This window comes from Silene latifolia, chromosome 2, assembly GCF_048544455.1.
Source record: "Silene latifolia isolate original U9 population chromosome 2, ASM4854445v1, whole genome shotgun sequence".
Lineage (NCBI taxonomy): Eukaryota > Viridiplantae > Streptophyta > Magnoliopsida > Caryophyllales > Caryophyllaceae > Silene > Silene latifolia.
Window position 1 is genome coordinate 193,754,457 of NC_133527.1, and position 22,919 is coordinate 193,777,375.

General features: G+C 32.5%; 2 protein-coding genes across 2 annotated transcripts; one reads left to right on the plus strand and one right to left on the minus strand.

Annotated features, from left to right (window-relative positions):
• Positions 1–6,254: 6,254 nt before the first annotated feature.
• Positions 6,255–8,759, plus strand: LOC141644145 (uncharacterized). The gene is made up of 3 exons (XM_074453618.1): positions 6,255–6,897; positions 7,333–7,818; positions 8,306–8,759. The coding sequence occupies exons 1-3, from the start codon at positions 6,570–6,572 to the stop codon at positions 8,563–8,565; spliced, it is 1,074 nt and encodes a 357-aa protein (XP_074309719.1). The 5' UTR covers positions 6,255–6,569; the 3' UTR covers positions 8,566–8,759.
• An 11,079-nt stretch (positions 8,760–19,838) lies between these two features.
• LOC141632248 (cyclic dof factor 1-like) lies at positions 19,839–21,476 on the minus strand. The gene is made up of 2 exons (XM_074444812.1): positions 21,223–21,476; positions 19,839–20,870 (listed from the first exon to the last, which is right to left on the minus strand). Exons 1-2 carry the CDS (start codon positions 21,376–21,378, stop codon positions 20,142–20,144), a joined length of 885 nt encoding a protein of 294 aa, XP_074300913.1. The 5' UTR covers positions 21,379–21,476; the 3' UTR covers positions 19,839–20,141.
• Positions 21,477–22,919: the final 1,443 nt, after the last annotated feature.

The window sequence follows — 22,919 nt, forward strand, 5'->3', positions numbered from 1 at the left end:
TATCTAAATATTGATAGCGAGGGCCCCTTTGTTCTTAATTTTGCCTATCTGACTCCTCAGCATTTTGATGCTGTTGGAAAGAAGAAGTCGGGCACCATTGTCTATGGCGGCATAGCCACCTACCTCGCCCGCTCTATCTTCCCTGACTTCCCTCGTGACCTGGCACATGTAGATAGGGATAGGTACCTAGATGTCTCTGCCACGTTGGAAATGTTTTGACTAGCTTCAAAAAATAGAAGGAATAAAACACTTGTCGTTTTTAAAATAATAATACTCGTAAATTTGAATTTAAACAAGTTTTATTCCATTTATCTAGTGACCTCTACCCAACTTGATAAATGATTCCAAGACCCAAATTCATATCAACTTGGGCACGCTTTGGCGATACAACCCTCATCAATATAACTCGGTAGATTAACTCTTTAATCGATTCTACTTTTAGAACTCTTGGTCGATAAAATTACATTAATATTTATCTTTAGCCCAAAATACATCCGGCTATGGTCGAGAATACGTTTGTTGAGTTCAACCCAAATTTCGAATAAATATGTCCATGATCCAAATCCACATTAACTTGGGCACACTTTGGCGATACAACCCTTATCAACACGAATTCGGTGGATAGACATTTATCACCCACTTCCCCTACGTAACAAGGTTTGTACCCCGGTTTGGCCGAGCGCACTCCCTCACAAAATAGGTTTTCATGGTTTCTAATTTTTGGTAAGGCTAAGTCTCAATTGTTTATCTAGCGAGAGGTCATGTCAATTTATTATCTATCACGTTTTAAGTGAACTAAAGCGAAGGTTATCCAAAGCGCTCGGCCTATTAGATGAAGAGATTTTAAAAAATTTAACATTTAGAATTTCAGAATTGTTTTGAATTTCCTTTATTGTATTACTGGGTACGTCGTTCTCCTCTTAATATCCTTTCGTTCCTTAATTTCAAATTCTAATTTCGTCATTTCCCTACTATATTGATACTTGGTCTAAGACACTAGGGGTCGTTTAGTTACCCACTAAACAACACAGAAACTTAAACTCATGTGAATTGCAAAATGGGTATGTTGTTTGATTACCCTAATTCCATGAATTGGAAGTTTCCATTGATGGGGCATATTCTGCACCCGCTGACCGAGTCAACATACTGAGCAATGTCAAAGCCAAAAAACATCAAGTCGACGTATTAGACATTCTAACCGACATAGCCTGTCGGCCTGTCACTTGGGTCTCGGCAACTAGCCGACCGAGAGGCATATCCGCGTACTCACATCCAGTCCCCTCGGCATGGAGTCAACCAGGCCTGTCGTCCCGGCATGGGTCCCTCGGCCGAGGGTAAGGTAGTCTTTCCACCTGCTAGCCACTTGGCCACTTGGCCACTACGTGACAAAAGGTGAAAGTCTATAAATACTCCACTTCTCTCATTGAGAAAAGGATCCCAAAACTAACCGAAAATCTGGTATAAACTCCCTTATCCCTCTACAATATACTTTGCCAAGTTAACACACAACTTATCTCTTTAAGTTTACTGACTTGAGCGTCGGAGTGAGTACGCTCGGTACCAAGCCGAGCCCTCAGTTTGTTCATCTTTACAGGAGAGAGCGAAAGGAAGAGACAAGCAACGACGTCATTCTACGAGCTTAAGTGGTCATAAATCCTGCTCCGGAATTACACCCGGAACATCCATTACTTCCAATTCCTTCATAGGTAAGTGATAATGCCTACATGAATTGCACTTCTTTTATGGCAACCAAATAATATTTTGCGATCCACATGAATTCTAAATTCACGTGTTTTATGACTTCCTAGGCATTACAAATTCCTCTATGTAACCAAACGACTCTTAGGTAAGGCAAACTCGAGTTGATTGCCATAAATGAGCTTCTTGGCATTGAGTTAGCTCATCCCTACAAGAAAACCAAGGAGGAGGTGATGATAAAGGTTTGGCCTACTAATTTATAAAGTTTCTCAAGTTGGAAAATGATAAATTATCTAAATTAAGATGTCAGATTTTGCAATCAGTTTACCTAGCTACTTAAAGCCCTTACCTATATTGGTAGTTCGTGCTTGGTAGTAGTTTCCTTTTCCTTTTAAAAAAGGATGTCACATTAATATAATCGAGTATTAGCCTCCATATCTGATGGTTAGCTGTATACTTGTATGGAAGATTTTGTTAGGGTGCAAACCCTTGTCCCATATCGGTAGAATAAAAATGGAAGATCATCTTTATAAGTGTCCAGAAAATATAATAGTACGAGGCCTTTTGGGAAGGAGCCCAAAAGTAAATCCGTGACGACTTGGCCCAAAGCGGACAATATCGTACTATTATGGATTGTGGACACAGATGCAGCAGATGCCCAACATGGTGATATTCACGCTTCCGCACAACAGATTTGTATATAAAATAGCCGTATTATATGTGAAATGTAATTTTCCGTTAATAGTATTCCTATACAAATATAAACTTGTGTAAGACAATTTTACAGAAGTGTATTGTAAAACGGGTTATTTTAACTCAATTAGTCTCCATGATATTACGGAATTTAACTACTGAATCCCATAAACAAGACAATTAGTCTCACAAACTTCATCAACATTACACCAACTTCATACGTATTAACCCAACCCAGTCTTCTAATCTAATTCAACGAAATGCTGCTGTTAATTACTTCTAACAAGTAACAATAATAAACAACCCATTTTATCTATTTACATTACGGATTTTGTGTTTGGGGATTTAATTATTTAAGTGCAATTTTAAACACAATAGAGTGACAAAACCCTAGAATATTTACACAAGCAAACGCAAGTTCCCGATGTTGTATGATCTAGACATGACATCATGTCAAACACGCAACATGTTTTATTATCTCCACATAAATGACATGTAGTAGTAGTAGTAGCATTTTTTGTACACTAATTCTCATAACCAAGCAATGCTATTAAATGGCGGATAAATTCTTGTGTCCTTCGGGAGGACTGTCCTCCTTACGTCTACCCCGTCATGCCTAAATAATAAAATGGGTGACTACTTTTAGAGGCCGTTATAATCCAGTAGCCAAATTGGCGACTGGATTAGCCAAAAGGCGATTGATATCAGTCGCCAACTTGTCACTTTGTTAATAGAATTTTAACCGCCATAAATTGTAGGACGGGTATATATTAATGACATTTTTAGTCGCATATAACTAAACCTTAATTATTATCTTGTGTGCACAACGCTTTTAACGATCGTGTGTAAACTTATTAATCGTTCTTTTAATCGCCCTAATAATCCGACCTAAACTAATATCGGTCCAAACATTCATATTACCTCTCTCAAAATATATTAGAAATAATATTGTATGTATATTGTCTAATAAAATTAACATGTCTTACATAGTCATATGAATTGAGACCATTCAACGATCAACAAATAAGAAAAGACAAAATTTAGGTGAATTCTTATATTCATTTTTCCTAAACTCACCATATTGCATGCATGCAACTATGCAAGTAACACAAATACCCAAAATTATCTTATTTATCTACCATGCAGATAGTTGAGTGCATGAAGAGGTAAAATTTCAACCTTAATTTCACTCTATTCTATATAAGTATGAAGACTAGTAAAGAAGAATAGAAACACAAAGGAAGACATTCCTAAGATAGAAATATACCATCATCCTTTTACCTGGTTTTAATGGTATTTTTTGTATTTTGGAATATGTAATTGCAGGAGTCAATATGTATATACTGTACTCTTCAGTCATAGATTGGACCCATCAATGAAGCTTTCATTTCCAATATATATACTCTTCCGTCCGAAATTCTTCTTTAAGACGGACATATCCGCCATAAAAAATAAAACGAGTTAAACAAATGAATGGCACAGAAAATAGACTGCATAAGGAATGACAAACTCTTGTCTAGACCTGGTAGGGTTCGGGTTGTTCGTGTTTGCAATAATTAGGACGGGGTCGAGTCGAGTCATTCAGGTTCATCCGTTCAGGTTATTATCGGGTGAGTTGTTATCAGGTTATTTGGGGATATGGTCAGTATCTAATAAACTTCGCGTTGGATTGAATAGGGTCAACCGGTCAGGTCAATTCGGGTTTCGGGTCTGATAGGTCTTCCATTCGGCTGCATGTCGGTTTTGAGTCGGGGCCCGAGTCAGGTCGACTCTTGTCCTATCCACCTATTTAGGGTAATATTTGACTCGTTTTACACTTAAACGAATATAATCGTCTACAAAGACCAACTATTATTTCATCATTTCAAATGTATATTAATTGCAAAATACAAGAAGTTATTAAAGAAATATAGATTTACACACAACACAATTGATGTATAGTGATAATAACATCTCCAAAGTAAGACAGTGCTACTATTTATGTGTGTCATCTTTCTTCATATATTTGTATAAAGTCAGTGCACGTGCACGTGATTTTAACAGCAATATGACTTCAGCTTTATTGTTTGTTCCTTTCTTTGTTTCAATTTGTGTTTAGAAAAAACAATTAAATTTGATCGTTGGCTTTTCTTTCCTTTTTCTTGTAACTTTTGAGATTTCATTCATGTGTACGTTTGATTGTTGTTAGTTCTTCAATATCTACTAAATGAACATGTGTAATTGCGTAATGTCTTTTTTTCTCTCCCTTGAATGAAGGCTAGTTTTAGATCCTTTTGGGTTATGTGTTGTCCTTACCCCTTTGTTTAAGGAACATACTAGGAAAAAAAGTTTTAGTTATAATAAAAACTACTTCTAAGTTACTACAAATTCTTATATGCGACGATTATATAAAATGAAAGTTAATGTTGAAGAGAAGGTTATACAAGAACATTTTAATTGTAGTTTAAAAAAATTTAAAGTATCTAGCTACTCCATATATGTTACGTGTAGTACATAAACCGTTATCTAATATTAATATTAAGACTGTACGATAAAGTTACCAAAATTATAGTTTTAGCCATGTTTATGTAAGCTCTGACGAAGACAACCTTATACAAAACCTCTTTTCGACATATATTCGTAAAATGACTCGGTCTAATACGAGTAACTTTTTTTCAAGCATATTATAATAAAAATTGTTAAAAGACGGTCTCAAACCATGAGACTCATCTTTTCTATAAAAAAAAAATCATTCATTTGTTATTATTAATAATTAATAAAAGAATGATTTTATACAAATAGACCATCTTACACTATAATACTGTCTCACATAATGGATAATCCGTATTATAAAGGTCAAATTTGTACATGTACTCGTAGTACTTATATGTCGATTTCCTAGATTCAATTGAACATAATTAATTAGGATTAAAAACAAAAAAACAAAAAAAAGTCAATTGCACGGACAAAAATGCTTAACCAACCAATTAAATACGTTAATTAACTTCCAAATTCCCATAATCCTAGACGTGTGATAATGCGGATGACCGTTTTACCAAATTTATTATGAACAGAAATAGTCAGACCTAATTTAAACTAAATTTTTAGTAAAACTCTTATTAAAATTAGTTAATGCACACGTTCATTCCTTTCCTGTGGTTGTTCATCAATGCATTTAAAGGGAAAGGTTTGACTCTAATTCATTTTTTAATTGGAACTTCAAAATTCTAGTTCATCTTTTTCTGTTATCAAGTAGTTAGCTTGTTAGTACCACTATTTTGATCAAATTAACCAAACATTAAACAAACTAATTCATTAACTTAATTTGTTCAATTGTATCCTAAACCTAATGTCTTGTATAACTTTGACTTAGACGGTTTTAACTTTTACGCGTCAGATCAACACCTGTTATGAACCTAATAATATTCAAATGACAACAACAACATCAGAGCCTTAATCCTAAAATGATTTGGGATCGGCTAGCATGAATAATATTCAAAATGACAAGTGCATAAAATTCGTGTTACTAGGGCCGTCTAATAAATTTCATAGACCTAATTCAAAAAGCCAGTTTTGCCTGAAATAACAGTAATATGATACTTGATCTAATGAACACCTTTTAAACTTGTTATTAGAGTTTTATTATCTTGTGTAACTAGTTAATTGGCCCAAAAAAACCTCGAGTCCGGGATCTGTTGAACACCTTTTAAACTTGTTATGAGATAGTCCTATGAGTTATCCCGCCTTGTATAAAACTCGTTGTTATCCATAAGACGGTTTTTAAACTTGTTATTGAATAGTCATGCGAATTATCCTATCTCATATAAAACTCGTTATTATCCATAAGACGGTTTTTAAAAAGACTAGTTGTTACCTTACATAATGAAAGGTCAGTCAGCGGGATGTTTAACAACTTGGAAACAGAAGTATTTATTTAACCCAAAGAGAGAGACAAGCAAGGGAAAAGAAAGACTGTTGTATGTATGTAGGTTTCTGTTAGCAACACTTTTCCCATTTTCAAGTGTTTTCATCTCATAACTTCCCTTCAAAATAATAAAAACTTCCCTTAATTTACTTTCTTTTTCACATTGGTTAAACTTGTCATCAATCATTTCTTGTCAAGATTTCAAATTTTATTTCTATATAAATTTACATACTTTCCTTCATATTTTTCTTCCATAATTTACATACTTACATACATGTTTATGAGTGTATTTCCTGATTTAACCTTACAAAAACCTAAATTTATGAGCAATTTCATGATGCATAGAGATGGGTTTAGGGAGAAACATGTAATTTCAAGTATTGATCTTAATATTAATAATAATTTTAATAATTTTAATAATAATAATAATAATAATAATAATAATAATAATATGAATAATATGGTGGGAAGTTCAAAAGAAACCAAGGTATGTGCAAGAGGACATTGGAGACCTGCTGAAGATAATAAACTTAAGGAACTTGTTGGTATTTATGGTCCTCAAAATTGGAATCTTATTGCTGAGAAATTGGAAGGGAGATCAGGTTATTATTTCTCATTTCTCTTTTTATTTTCGATTAGTCGATATTTTTATGTTTTGTGTGTCGTTATCTCATTTTCCATACGGGTTTTATCAGGACCAAATAATTCATGTTCATATATAAACCAATTAATAGTTTGATACTTTTCTGTTTAATGTGTCGTTATCTCATTTTCCATTCAGAAGAAAATAATTCATGTTCATATTTTGATATCTACCGTTAAGTGAAACATAGTAACGTATTAATGTTCATATTTTGACTACAATGAATAACCTAAGTAAAAGAGTTCATGAATTTTCTTTATCTTATTTTGTAAAACAGGTTATTTTGGTAACTGCATTTAAATTTACATGGGTCATGAACTCATGATCTTATAGTTAGTATTAGTATAAAACGGTTTTACAAAAGACTGACGTGTTTTTTGTTGGAATAATGAAGGTAAAAGTTGTAGATTGAGGTGGTTCAACCAATTAGACCCAAGAATAAACAGAAAGGCATTTTCAGAAGAGGAAGAAGAGAGATTAATGCAAGCACATAGAGTGTATGGAAACAAATGGGCTATGATTGCAAGACTCTTTCCGGGTAGAACTGATAATGCTGTTAAAAATCATTGGCATGTTATTATGGCTAGAAAATATAGAGAACAATCTTCTTCTTTTAGAAGAAGAAGAAGATCAACTCTTTTACCTCCTAATTATCTTCAAATTAATTATAATAACAATAATAATAATAATCGTGACGATAATAATAATCTTAGGAGATCATCTTCATGTTCATTGTCTTCTAATGAAGAAGATTATGGAAGTTCATGTGACAAGAATAATAATATTGTGTCTAATGGTGGTGGTATGATTTTTGGACAAGCAATCACAAGTAAAAACATTGGTTTTTATGCTCAACAATCTCCTTTGGAATTCTTTCCAGGTTTGTGTTCTTATTATTGTTGATAATTTACATTTGTTTAATTTATGTTTTAATTTTTGAATTATAATTACTTTATTGTTTAATTTGTGTGTTCATAGTTCATTTTGTGTACTTATATACCCTAATGGCCTAATGTACCATATACTATAGTTTACCTTCTTAAATCGCCTAAACTATTCCATGTTATGTGGTTCATTTAATGATTACAGAGTACGAGTATGTTATAAACTTAAGACTGTTTCAACTTTTAAACAAGACTTACCTTTCCACATTACAATTTGCCTTAAAAAGATTTTTTTTAAAAAAAAAATTGTTGTGTACTTGGTCTATGCTAGTGAACAACCAAGGAAACAAGAGATTTGCTGATCTCATGAAAAATGCACACACTTGGGGATTTAAACAACTTTTCATACATCCTTTTTGTAGATTTACTTTCTTTTTCTATTTTTTTGTCATTAATATTATTATTTTTTAATTATTTTTGTAGGTGCAAATGTCCAAAACAAAGTGAGCATGTTCAACCATAACAGTTGTTTGGATAGGCCAATGCAACAATCAATGTACTACAACAACAACAATAACAACAACAGTTTTCATCCAACTTTTCAACTAGTTTCAACTCACCAAAGACATCCATGTATTGTCTCCAAATCATCAACTCTATCAAATGTAGATGAAGGAAGTAGATCACAAGTCTCCACTTCACATCCACCTTTCATTGACTTTCTTGGTGTTGGTACTACTTGAAGTCCTCTACTTGTTTCATGAAGAATAGAAGATTGACAAAAGATACAATTAGGAAAAAAATTAAATGAGTTTTCATTATCGGGTGTTAGACCAGTAGTTACTTTAGTTTTACCAAGTTCCGAATAATGTTATACTTTGTATGCTAATTTCGCTATATGAAGATTTTCAAATACCAATATGAAATCGGTTGTAAATATCCTATATATTAATAGAACAACCACAAAGCTTATTTGTCGAGCAATCCTTAAAAGTAGTCATATATATTAATAGAACAACCACAAAGCTTATTTGTCGAGCAATCCTTAAAAGCAGGAAGTTCAAGGGCCCACGTCTTTGATGAGAATTAATTTTGTTTGAAATTTACCCTACCACTCATAATAACTAAGCAATATTCCACATAGTTTATGCTTTATAAATGAGACTTGATATGTGAACAATGATGATCAACTTAAATTCGGCCAAAATAATTATATATTTAAAAACTTACAATCCTAATCATTAAAAGAACAACCACAGAACCTACGTGTCGCTCTGTGGTTAAAAGTCAATAGGTCAAAGGCGGTTTTTAGTTTCCTGATTTTTAGGCCCCATGTTCTGTATGTGAATTAATTATCCAACATCTTTTGTTGAATAAACTCCTTTATGTATACCATTGACATTTGACAATCAATTACTCCTAATAGTACGGAGCAGTAGAGTTTATAGTTTTATTTAAATAATTAAACATTAATGGGTAAATATATATATTTAAAATTAACAAAATCAACAAGTGAAAAAATTCAGTTTATCAACTTAATAGAGCATAAATCACCGAAAAAATAATAATAATTTGCTTATAATAGAGCAAAAATTACAAAAAAAATAACTTGCTTATAATAGGCAATAATTTTTTTAAAATGAAAATACCAGGAAAACATATAACGAAAAATGTAATTTAAAAATACTAGAAAATAATTAAAGAGGAGTGAAAAAATTGTTGAATTGAAATTACGTGAATCAGATATCCGATTTAAAGTTCAAAATTTTCGATGCCTGATCCGAGGAACTACGGATATATCTGATTGTTGATATCCGAATATTTACCGAAATAATCAATTGTTAAATTTTGTTAAATAGTAACACCCAGACATACTTCGATAAAAAAAAAAATTACCGAACCCGAATAATATAGCCATAAAAGACTATAAATAAAAAATTTATCGAAATCGAAAAAATATGGGAAAAATTTATGAAGGATCAAAAGAAAAGGGGATTGAGAAATATAGTGTTTAGCCGGTGTTCCGATGATCTTGAAATGGAAATAGTCTACTGCGTAGGTGAGACGGAGTGAAATGAGAAGGGAATTTACTCCGGTGTAGGTCAGGGTTAAATCCCGAGGGTTGAAGAAGAAGATTGACTGCTTAATGAATGAGGAAACGTGAGCAAAGTAGGGATTTTAATTAATTTTAATGGTTGGTCATGTATTTAAACTAATGGGTTAATGACCCATGTTTATTATTGGACATGTTTTTAAGCAGTCTATTTTTAATATCATCACCGTACATATCTGTCGCCTAAAAAGTTCAAAAATCCATCCTGTATTTATATTTTTTTATTATTATTATAACTAAAATTTTATTGGATAAATTAAAATTTTAAAAGTATACTCTCTCTATCTAAATATTATTTTGCAATTTTTTTGATGACTAAGGGACCCTGTGACGCTAGGGTAAACTCACGGGTATATATGATAGCTCGCAAACCATGTATATTAGATAAATTACTTGAGAGTGACGGGCTCAAAATTTACAAGACATAGACTGAGGTCAAAAATACTCCACAATATCAATCACGAAATTATTAGTATATGTACTCATTTTAGATATACATATACGTTTTTGAAAATATATGGCTTATAGAACTTAATTCAACACCTTATTAATTGAATCATTAATTAATTTTCTTTCTATAAAATAAACTTATCTTTGCCTATCAGACTAATTGTGTCAGGTTTAAATTTTGACCCTAAATTAAGAGATTAATAAGGTCGCAAGTTATGATTTATTTGCCTTGGCCTAAGATAAACAGGTCAAGGCAATTTTTAATAGGTCTAGACAAGATAATATCTTCATAGGCTCATTGGAAATCCGAAATTTTAATAAAACTCCTTTACACAAATTTGATTATAACGTAGTACCGCGTAATTTTGCATGGGTTAAATAGTTTGACGGTATGATAGTTGATAATATGTTATTTAATATAGTGATAAACGCGTATGTGATAGACTAAATAAGGTTGGCCCAAAGAAATTTCCCAAATATATTGTAAATTATAACAATGTGATAATATTTTATTTATTTTTTTCATATTTTCATTTGATAAATGACAAGTATGGAGGAATATAATTTGGATGCGAAATGTGTAGTTAAAAAATCACGATATCTTTATTATGCCTATAATGATAATGAATCTCTTTATTGGTAATGAATTTATAATTCAAAGTTATAATCGCAATTATGACATGATAAAATTAGGGTGCTGATTTTCGCAGTACACATTTTACTCATCGCAGTACATTATTGATAATTATACCCCTCTCATTTCTCCTCCCATTTTCTCTCTTTTATTTCTCTCTGATCTATTCTCTCTAATTTCACATACTCATTCTCCTCTACTAAACACGTACTACGTTGACAATTATTTTAATAATTGTATTGTACAAATTTATTAATATATACTACATCGATAATTATTTTACGTAAATTAGTATGTACTACGATGATAAATTTACCTAATATCTATATAAATATATTACGTTGATTTCTATGTAGTGCACAAGATATACGCTAAAATCAACCATTAATGATGTATAAAAAATCACCAGTTTAACTACCAAAGCACACTATCTATGTACTACAAGGTTAATAGTTTTGCAGTTAAACTAATGAGTTTTTTGTTAGAGATGCTAAAATCAACAATTAAAGAGGTGAAACTCTATCTTCATACGAAGTACTTGATTAACGAAGCATATTTTTAAACGGTAATAGTATTTTGAGTTAAGTTTGATAGAAGTATGATTTATGAGCTTTAAAAGAATTATTATCAACACATGTATTTCGTTGAAAAGGAATATTGTCTCATTAAAAATGCGTTAACTTTGACAATTAATTATAAAAGTTTTTATGGTGTGTCGCTACACAAGGTGGAAAAAAATATATCCTTTCATGTTAGAATTAATTTATATGGCCTTAGGTTGTGCAATTACATGGGATTATTAGAGTAATTATATCAGATTATTTTATATGGCCGTACGTGGTGGTTTAAAGTTGGTTTCTTTTAAAGACCAATTTTTGTTTGTTAGTTAGAAATAACGTTATTGATAGTGTGTCTTATATTTTAATAATATTACGAGCGTTTTAAAATGTGCACGAGTGACGATTTTAATTTTGTCCTATTTTACTAATTAACAAACTAAATGAAAATTGGGTTAAAATTATTTTAAACTTACACGGGTTCTACAAACGTGCACTAAATGAAAAAGGGTTTAACAATTTGACGGGTATGTTACTATTCGGACCAATTCACCTTTACAAGTTTGTGGCTATTTCATGAGTCACAAGCAAAAAAGGACTGAGGATTCTGATTTGCGATAATGATAAATGCGTGTCCACTAGAACAAATAACGTAGTTTGTAAAGAAGTTTTCGAGAAATTATAGTACAATTTACTTATGATTTTACACCGTAACAGCTTATTGTTATGCTTTGGTATTTTCGTGGAGTTATTGACTTATTGTTATATTAATATATATACTCTCGATAGATACAACTTTATTATTGCTATATTTTAGATATTTTGGATACATACTTCATTTAAAGAGCAACCACTATTAACACGTTTTTTTACAACCACCTAAATAACAATCCCGTGCAATTTGCACGGGTATAAAACTAGTGGTGGTATCAAATTCAGTACCAACTGATTTTTCTTTATTACTGGCGTAAACAAGGGTGTCTACCATTGACAACAATGAGTAAGGCCCTGGTCACATACTCGCATGTGCTCAATTTCCATAGGCAGGGATCGAACACCAAACCAGTTGATGACAATGATGCTATAAACAATTTAGGGGATAATATGGTGAATTCAATAGGAGTACTATTTTAGAAACTATTAATGGTTAAAAAAAGGAAATGATTCCTTGGACCAGTTAAAAAGGACAGTTCATAATTCATCATCATAGCATCTTACATTAACATCTTTCCATCCCTGTCATTCTTTCATTTTCATGTATGTTTTCCATTTTATTTTAATTTTTGTAATGTTTTTTCTTCTCTAAGGAGTCAGTCATACTCATTAAGATCCTTGTCAATGTTTTCTTGTTTTACACATGTTGTTGGAAGCTGTTTATAACAAGAACTAATGGTCCCAAATGTGGTTTTCTGTTAAGTTATAATCATGCCTCATGTGTTGGAAAAGTAGAGTTTATTGATTTGAAGTGTTATAATTGCTTCTTCCCAATCTTCAGGATGCATGGGACTAACAAATTTTAAAAAGTTTTTAGAAAATGGGACACTAAGTCACTAATCCATGAAACATGAAATTTTTTATAATGTCGCAATTAAGTAGACCTGGTCACGGGTCGGTTCAGGGACAAAAGCCCTAAATCAGCCTGTGTTATGGCCTCATGGGTAGGGTCGGACCGTCTCATATGCTTGGCACTAACCCTGTCCGATAAGTTTTTCCTAAAGGGTTTGGACAGGGCGGGTCTCTTATAAGGAACCCAAACACGTGCCAGTTTCATGGGCAGGTTGGGCTGAGCTGGTGGCTGGTCTAGCAGACCTTCAGAAGGATGACCTAAAAAGCACGGGCGGACAACATAGGGCTGACCCGTGCTTTTAGCTAGGTCTACAACCAAGTATCTCATTTATTAATTTCTCGGAGTATATATTTAGAAGGAATTGTGTGATTAGTAGGTTTGCACATTGATGGTAACTATCAATTTCAATGTTCAAAACTACTATTTTAACAGTATATCCATCAATTTCATGGTTACAATCACAAAGAAAGAGTTAGTATGATTTTGACTAGTGTAGAAGAGTTAATATTGTCATGTGAAGAATGGGCCAATGTAACAGTAAGGTATTAAAAGCCCATTTATGATGAACAGGCCCAATTTAGGGTTTGAAGAACAAATTAAACCCAAAAAAAGAGCCAAACATAAACTGCCAAACAATTCCCTGAATTCTGTGATATCAACGTACATATACTATTGTGGTGAAAAAATAAGCAATAGGTCTTGGTATAGACGGGTGGGGCGAACAGACGGGTAAAGACTTCTAATAAAATGGGTAGGGGGACAAGGTGGGGCACCCCCCATGTACTTCTCACTTTATAACAAATGGGTATTTTGTGAGGGGAAGTGGTATCCGTCTATACGTATAGACGGATAATGTCGTCTATAATGAGAACTTGTGAAAAATAAGTTTCGTACATGTTTTGATGTTTTGTTTCTTTACTGTGTATTGCCAATTTGCTGAATTTTAGGTTGTCCTCATGTGTTTATAATGATGCACACGACCACACGTTTACCCCACATACGGTAGAGATGGGAGTGGGCCGTGTTAGAGGTGAAAAATGACACGGCCCGAGCACGAAAGGTGGATTTTGTGTCGTGCGGGTGTGCCGGTGAAATGGAAATGGTGGCTCAGGCACGGTCCATGGCGTGTTGTTTTTTACCGTGCCAGGGATCGCCTCATGAGTTACTTATTTCATTTTTCAGCCCTAAATAAGAAGTATTATTCATCTATTTATATATAACTAGTGTGAATCCCGCGCAGAAGCGCGGTTTTTTAGATAAAGATGTTATAGAATTTAACAGTTAAACTAATGGTATTTAATACGGAGTATTATTTTTAAGAGGGTAGCTAGGTAATTTGCCTTGTTTATTTGAAAGTTAAACTATGATTTTTGAAAATATTATAACCATAATTATCGTCAATATTTGGTACAGAATTAATTAGGAGATTTTTAAGAGGGTAGCTAGGTAATTTGCCTTGTTTATTTGAAAGTTAAACTATGATTTTTGAAAATATTATAACCATAATTATCGTCAATATTTGGTACAGAATTAATTAGGAGATAAATATTGTGCAATAGTAAATATAAACAGTGGGACCAATTAATTAGGATGTAAATATTACTCCCTCCTATTCTCTATTTTCTTCCCTATTTCCTAAAACGGATTATTCAGGTTTTCTTCCCCTTTCCTTTTTTAGAAACTTTTAATCTTATTTTATTCATTCTTCTCTCCTATCACCAAACCCCACCCAACTAGGGATGGCAATGGGTAGGGTCTGGGTAGGGTCCGCCTAGACCCGGACCCGACCCGAGATTTTCCCTTTGGACCCGTACCCGACCCAGACCCGCAAGGGTCTAAAATTTGAGGACCCATACTCGGACCCTATGGGTAAGGGTAGGGTCTGGGTCTACCCGCGGGTCCGAGTTTCAGCTACTTTAGTAACAAGATTAACAGCTATGTGGTCTATAATATTAAAAAAAAAAAATCATACTACTTTAACATTATGAGTTTATTAATCTGCCGTTAATGGCGGTTGTCGGTCGCCGGCTATTAGAGAGGTGGTTGCCAGTCGCGTATCAGTGTTGTAGTGGTGGTTTTCTTGTGTCAGTGGTGGAGTGGTGGTATTGTCAGAAGAGTTTGGTCGGGTTTTATCACTTTATGGGATGAGGGAAGAGAAAGAGACTTTAGTTGGGTTTCTACGATCACAAAGTATGAATTGAGAAAAGTTGTAATTTTGATTTTTTTTTCTTTAATAAAGGGTCTAAGGGTCGGGTATGGGTCTCATAACTTAGACCCGGACCCGGACCCGAAATATTTTCTTAAGACCCATACCCGACCCATACCCATTGGGTCTGAAAAAATGAGACCCATACCCGACCCATTAGGGTCCGACCCTCGGGGTCTGGGTCGGGTCCCCGGCCCACTGCCATCCCTACACCCAACTCACAATTCCTTATTTAATTCATAATTATTCATTTCTCTCTCCTATCACCAAACCCCACCCAACTCACAATTCCTTATTTTATTCATTCCTCTCTCCTATCACCAAACCCCACCCAATTCACAATTCATATTTTATTCTCTTCCTTAAATATTGTGCCCCATCCAAAGGGGAAGAAAAAGAAGAATAGGAGGGAGTATAAAGTAGTATGTCACTTAGGCGGGAAAATTTTGAGATTTCTTAATATCTTTGTGGTAGGGGAATGTGTGTATTCAAAAAAAAAAATTAATATAATGATTTTATTTTATAAATTTTCTTATATTCTTGTAATAAATTTTTTTGTCACAAAATTAATAATAACATTTATGGTTATGTATAATTTATAGTTTTATACTAATTTTAATTTATTTTAGTTAAAAAATTATATTTTAAAGTTTAATGATGAAAGATTATTTTTAAAATGAAAGATTAGGTTTATTAAAGAAAATCTAACCTTGTTTCCATATTTAAGTTAGAACATTTGGAGGGAAATTTTTTGAGAATCCTTATTCTCTTAGTAGATAGGAGATGTCATTTTATATAAAAAGTTTGTAAAATGGAATTATTTGCTGGTACGTTTCACAAAATATTAGTGCAAAACGACTTAATCAATAAGAAGGTCGAATGTACACATAGTTTATTGTATGTGAATACCATATAATACATGGAGTCATGACATGAGATAGACGCGTCTAGTTATCACGATTTCTATATAAATTTCGTTTATCTCGTTTATCACTTACTCCCTCTGTCCCGGTCATTTGTTGTCCTTTTCCATATTGGGATGTCTCATTCATTTGTTGTCCTTTCTATTTTAAGAATGAATTTGATGAGTAATTTGATAATTCACACTCAATTTATTCCACTTGTCATTTAGTAATTGACCACCTCCCCTTTTCTTGGTCTTTGTGCCAAAATCAAAGGACAACAAATAACCGGAACGAAGGGAGTATTTAATTTCTTTCTATGACATCTTTTTAAAATCCAGCTCGATATTCAAATGCTTGTGTAAGGCAGGTTTATACAAGTATATCGTAATTGCATAGCTACTTTTAAGTAGGGTTGAGCAAAAAATCCGATTATCCAAACTGATCCGATATCCGATCCGAATCCGATCCGAATTTTTGGATATCCGATCCGAAAGTTAAGTTTGGTTTGGATATCTGATCCGAAATCTTTGGTTTTGGTTTGGATATGGATATTAGAATTAAAACATTTGGATATCCGATCCGATCCGAAACTATATTTTTCTAGTATAATTTCGAGAAAATAAAATTTTATTTGATACAACAATTTAATTAATGTTTAAAATATTAGAGAAATAACTAAGTGGAACTTAAATTTTATGTCGAGAACATTGGAATAAGATTATTAAAGAAAATCATCATGTAAGACTATGAATATAATCGTGTTTCAAACTTAATTTTAAAGTAAATTCAAAAGTATGGATATCCGATGGATATCCGCATCCGATCCGATTATTTTGGATACCCGAACATTGGATATCCGAAACATTTGGTTTGGATATTGGATATCTAATTTCAGGATTTTTAATATGGATATCCGATCCGAACTAGCACTTTGGATCGGATACCCGATCTGTACTCTGCTAGTCTGCCCTACTTTTAAGTACTGCAGTCCTTTAACAAAACTAATACCCAACTTGAATGGAGAGGCTTGATTCGTACAAGCCAAAATTGAAGGCAATGCTTAGCAAATGTCTGGAAATGGTGTTTCCCTCATTACTTAGACTTCACTACATATAACATAATTCATGTCTGTTTGTTGTTTAAATTACGTACGACTTGCAGTCTCCTTCAGAACTTCTTTACTTCACACAAGTAAAATCGTTTCATCTCATGAATTATTATTGCGGTTTGTAAAATTCACCTACTTAATGTCGCATTGACCAGAAAATTGTCCTTTTTATCTTAGGGTGGTAAAGTGGTGACTGATAACTTCGTAATAAACATCATTGTATTTAGATATGTGTGGGTAAACTTCTGGGTATCATGATATACATACCAAGTTAACCAATCTTTTTATCGATATGACTTAACTCAGTAAGTCAAAATATAAAAGTCAAATTAGAAACCGACACACATATACTATTCACAGAGTTTTATAAGCGACCTTTATCAATCATAAGAAGTTCACTTTAAGTAATACGGAATCATCATATCATATATTTATCTAATGCAAAAGCCAAAGCCGCTGAGCATCACAAAATTTGATCTCAAGATGACATGTCAATTAATGAAACAACTAAGTTCAAAACACAAATATGGCAACAAATTTAAAGCTTCCTATAACCCTATAATAAAAATGAATTTAAAATAAAATATAATGTATTCCCTATCTTCTTTAAAAATATTTTAGTTGATTTTATAGTTAACTTATGAACAACTATAATAGCAATCCAAATATAAATTTTATAGGAGCTTTTTTGAAAATCATTTTTCAAGTACTTTTTTTCCAAATTACACGGGTGTAATCATTTCCGAAAGCACATACAAGATAAAGTGGGCTGAACTTATCAACTAGAGTAATTAGTGGAAAATAGAAATCATTCATTTTGAATGAACATATAAATGTTTTAAAGGTGTTAATAGCAGTATGACACAATACATCTATATAACTAATTTTATCAATCTTGAATATATAATAATATACAGAGACTTAATTTTTTTTATAAAATATTTAGTATAAAGTATTTGATCAAAAATAAAATTGGTGCTATTATATGCAATGATTACTCCTAACGTTCAAATAGAATATAATTACTAAAAATTAATCAAATAAGTTAAAATAATGATAAATTTACAAAATATCAAATTTTATATCGGTTACAAACATATTTAAACCTGACTTATCTTCATCACAAAGCAATGAATTATGTTTTTTAGTTATTTGTATGTTTTACATAGTTACATATAATTGCTAATTGTGAATTTTTTATAGCAAACCCCTAAATTTTCACGGGTTTAAACCTAGTATAAAGTAATGCAATTCATTACTAACTACGGAGTACTCCATAAGTAACTTGATTTTAATCACTCGTTTAAGACCTTATTAATTGGTATATAATACCTCTAAAAAACACAAATTGTTAACGGGATCATTTTATACATAAAACTATTCCAATAACCCAAAGCCCAAGAAAATTATTTAATATACTTGAAAAAAATCTTTTCTTTTAATTACCTAAAAAATTATTTTGAAAACATGCATATTTAAATTACGTCAGTTTTCATCACAAGATATCGAATTATCAAAATAAAATTAAAATATAAAAAAAAAATAAAAAAAAATTGTTTTATAGGACCATTTTATACATAAGAGTAGCCAATAATATAAAGCCCAACAAAATTAGTTAATATACTTATAAATTAGTTAATATACTTTTTAAAAACTAGTTTATTTTGATTTTTGATAATATAATTTTTTTTGATAATATATCCAGGTTATAAAAATAAAATTAAAATATGAATATACTTACATGTTAATATTGAGCTTAGTACTTTTGGGGTAGTTTTATGCTATAAAACGGACCTATAAGAGAGTTACTGAAAATTAAATGTTAACTTTGATGAGCTATTCCCTTTTTGGTCAACCTTATGTCATAGAACGGTTTTATACTAGAGTTGCTTTAAAAAATGGTTTCGAGGTGGCCATTGAGCCTATCTCAGCACAAATTGGCCATTGGGCCTGCCGTTTTTATGAACTGGCCCAAAAAATATGTTCATAGCTTATTAGCGACATGAACATTCGGCATGTTACTTTTAACTTGTAAGGCCTTAATTTACGAGTAAGGACTCTCTCTACTCCGTATTTCTTAAAAAGAAATGGAGGTCCATTATTTAACAATGGCTCAGATTAAATCTGGACCCAATTAGATGGTTGTAGATTTATTTCGGAACTAAAAAAGTAAATGAATGAGGAAGAAATATATAATATAATAATGTATGTGAGAGGAAATGGATACAAAAGTAATGGAGATGATCCATTTGCTTAATTTACAGCCTGCTAAATTTTTAACTGACCTAAAAGTGATGATTTCCACAACTTAATTTAAAACTCCCCTGTTCTAATCATTTTTGCGAAATGTAATTTAATTAGACGTAAGCACATGATTGAAATGGAGGGAGTAATATTTCATTTTTTTCAATAATTTTAGTGGTATGAATTACTAGTAGTAAATACAAGTTAAAATCTGATAATATAGCTAGTAGATTAGACGATCTCATACAAGAATACGTATACTACATTATCTATACATACTACATAACTTGTAAATTTGTGATGTATAATATACCAAACCCTAACTTGATCATATCTCAATCAACTCTGCGGCAAGGGCTGATACTTATGACCTGAGATCAAATCCCGTCAACCATAAATTCACCTTGTGCTCACTCTACATCTCAATCAACTCTACTACCTCTCAGTGATTGCTTACTCCACTGATTTCTGCAGCTTGTGTGGCATACCATAGTGGATTCATGAACATATATCCATTACATACACCCACTTACAATTAAGCAATTTCTTGAAACAACAAAGACCCGTGTTGTTGTGGTACTCCAAAAACCCGTGTTTTAGTAATCGGATTATTATTATCAAGACGAATATTCTTGACCGTAAGGGTATTCCATATTGAGCTATTCGCGGCTTCAATTGGATCATCAACTTTCGTTGTCTTAGCCCTCACAACTCTGCTATTTCCGGTTTTCATCTCATCAATTACGTCTGAATCAAAATTTCCGAAAAATAGCATAGGACCATCCCTAGACTTTTTTCTCGACGAAAAACAATTTGGACTAGTGGAAGGTGTCGACGAGTAAAATGACATAGGGTTCCATGTGTAAGGCCCTTGGAAATTAACTTCATTTTCACAAAACATTGAATTATTGGAGCTTTTGTTCTTTCGTCTACCGGCTCCCACGGGAACGCTCCTCATGGTACCGCCAGCTGTCCAGTACCGTTGGCAGTCCTTGCAGAAGTGTCGCGGTTGGTTGACATTGTAATTGTTGAAATAACAGAATTTTGTAGTCATGCTGTTGCATCTAGGGCAAGGTAGGATTTTATCAGGCTTTTTAAGAAGTTTTTGATTTTTTTGATTTGTTGATTTAGTACTACTTGTTACATCACTTATATCTTGGTTATGAGAGTCTTGAGACGAGTTTTCTTTGCCATTGGAGGCGGTTTTCGCGTCTTCAGTGACTGTCGATTGGCTTCCATTCCTTCGTTCGTCTCTTGAAGTTTTCTGAACATTGGAAGAAAATTATGATCAATATGTGTACAAAGCTGTTATATTAAAACAAGGTTATGTATTGTTTTTTTGTTAATGTTAGAAATCATGAATAGAAAGCTACCATGTGAAATTTGCGTTATAAAGGGGTCGGATGTACACTAAAGGGTCAATTTTTTCATGACACAAGATGAAAAAGCTACCCATATGAACAACTAATTAAATTCATGGAAACAAAGAAATACCCATTTCAAATTTCAGCAAAATAACAACAGCAGACCGTATAATGGATTTGAGAGACCGTGTTCTAAATGTCAAACTAAAGCCCCGAAAATAATAATGACAAAATGAATATGAGAAAGCACACCTCATATTTTGCTCTGTTTTCATCATTTTTTGAGTTATCACAAGAACTAGTACTTTCATAATTACAACAATTATCATCATAATCATGAGTATAAACTCTAGCAGTTTGAATATTCTTTCCAAAAAGCCTGAAACAAGAATCTTTCATGTCTGACATTTTCTCAACGCTCGAAAAAATATATATAACCGTTTTACAGAAGAATTTCTCAAAGTATGTTTCAAATTATTTTGCTTTGTTTTTCTCTCTTAATTAAAGTGATTATTATGTGAATTAGCAAAGTTGTTGATAATGGAAAATTTAGAAATGAGAGTTGAGGAATATATATAGGTAAATGCAAAGTATAATTAAAAGAAGTGGAGGAGAAATTAGAGCCACAAATTAAATTGTGGGGATGTTAATGAGTTTTAACTAAATCTTTCAAATGCTTTATGAGTTGAGATTTTGATTGCACACTTTGATAAAGAAAGCATATGAAAAGTGCTAATTTTCTTCTCTTTTTGCCCATGTCAACATTTTTTTATAATTTTTCTCTTTTCCTTACGCCTATCAAATATCGACACTCTACTCTACTTACGGTAATAGATGAGACCGTCTCACGATAATATTATCATATATAGTTTGAATTCTCATATGAAACCGTCTCAAGATAATATTATCATATATAGTTCAAATTCTCATATGAGACCGTCTTACAATAATATTACTGAGTATTGTAATAATTTATAATTTAAATTTGATCAATATATTGAGTTTTGATATCACACGTTAGATTATTTCGTTTTTCCTAAATGAACAAACAGATTGACCTTTAGCAACACTGGAGCCCTTGTGCCAGCTAATTGATAAATTGGATACTAGACATATCAATCATCAACCTAAACCACATATTAATTTTATTTAATTATCTGAAGTCACTTTAATGATTTCTCTACTCAAAAAGAAATCTAACATCCAGTAGTATAAAAACAACGACGTTTAAACAAAGAGCATAAAATTTAGGATATGGCTGGTGGCCTTTACTTGAGCGCACTCGGACAAAATTCATATCTATTGACTATAAAATTAGGTCTATCATGTCGAAACGCGTATTTAGTCGCATTATAATAAAGTGAAGTAGAATTCGAACTCGGCACTTGATATTCACAATACCCTCATCTTAACTATCTCGTGGATTGTTTTTTCTTTTGGGCGTTGACTAGGAGTATCCCCACAGGCGACAGCTGATTCCTCACAAGTTTGGCTTTTTCATTTGCAAGAGTCAGCAATCGAACCTTTAACCACTTGTTTAAAAGATAAGAGCCCTTACCGCTCACACTAGCAAACTTTGGTACATCTCGTGGATTGTAATCGGAAGAATCTACGCAACTTAGAGAGCCTTTTAAGATAAGCGGTGAAATCGGAAGAAGACGGAGTAGAAGAAGAAGAAAGACGGAGACTACTCGGCAATCTGGACCGAGATGCAGGAAGAATGGGGATGCGAGTTCATTTGTTTCGGCAGCAACGTGAGAGTGGACATTAACTTGATGGATGATGATAATTTAATACTAATGATTTAAGTAACTAGATTTTATCATATTTTCAATTAATCTAATCAGGAAGGTCTAAATGTCATGTTAGAGTCCCGTCATTAGAAAATTTTACTCTCGTAGCATACAAGTCATTTTCAGAAGATACGTTAAACGGATTTTACTTTTTCA

What these genes read in the sequence shown, in the direction of transcription:
- LOC141644145 (XM_074453618.1), top strand. Translation starts at nt 6,570, where the DNA reads ATGTTTATGAGTGTATTTCCTGATTTAACCTTACAAAAACCTAAATTT. An exon ending in GAAATTGGAAGGGAGATCAG is followed by an intron (nt 6,898 to 7,332) that starts GTTATTATTTCT and finishes GGAATAATGAAG; the next exon opens with GTAAAAGTTGTAGATTGAGG. An exon ending in TCCTTTGGAATTCTTTCCAG is followed by an intron (nt 7,819 to 8,305) that starts GTTTGTGTTCTT and finishes TTATTTTTGTAG; the next exon opens with GTGCAAATGTCCAAAACAAA.
- LOC141632248 (XM_074444812.1), bottom strand. Translation starts at nt 21,378, where the DNA reads ATGTCAGACATGAAAGATTCTTGTTTCAGGCTTTTTGGAAAGAATATT. An exon ending in AAAACAGAGCAAAATATGAG is followed by an intron (nt 20,871 to 21,222) that starts GTGTGCTTTCTC and finishes TCCAATGTTCAG; the next exon opens with AAAACTTCAAGAGACGAACG.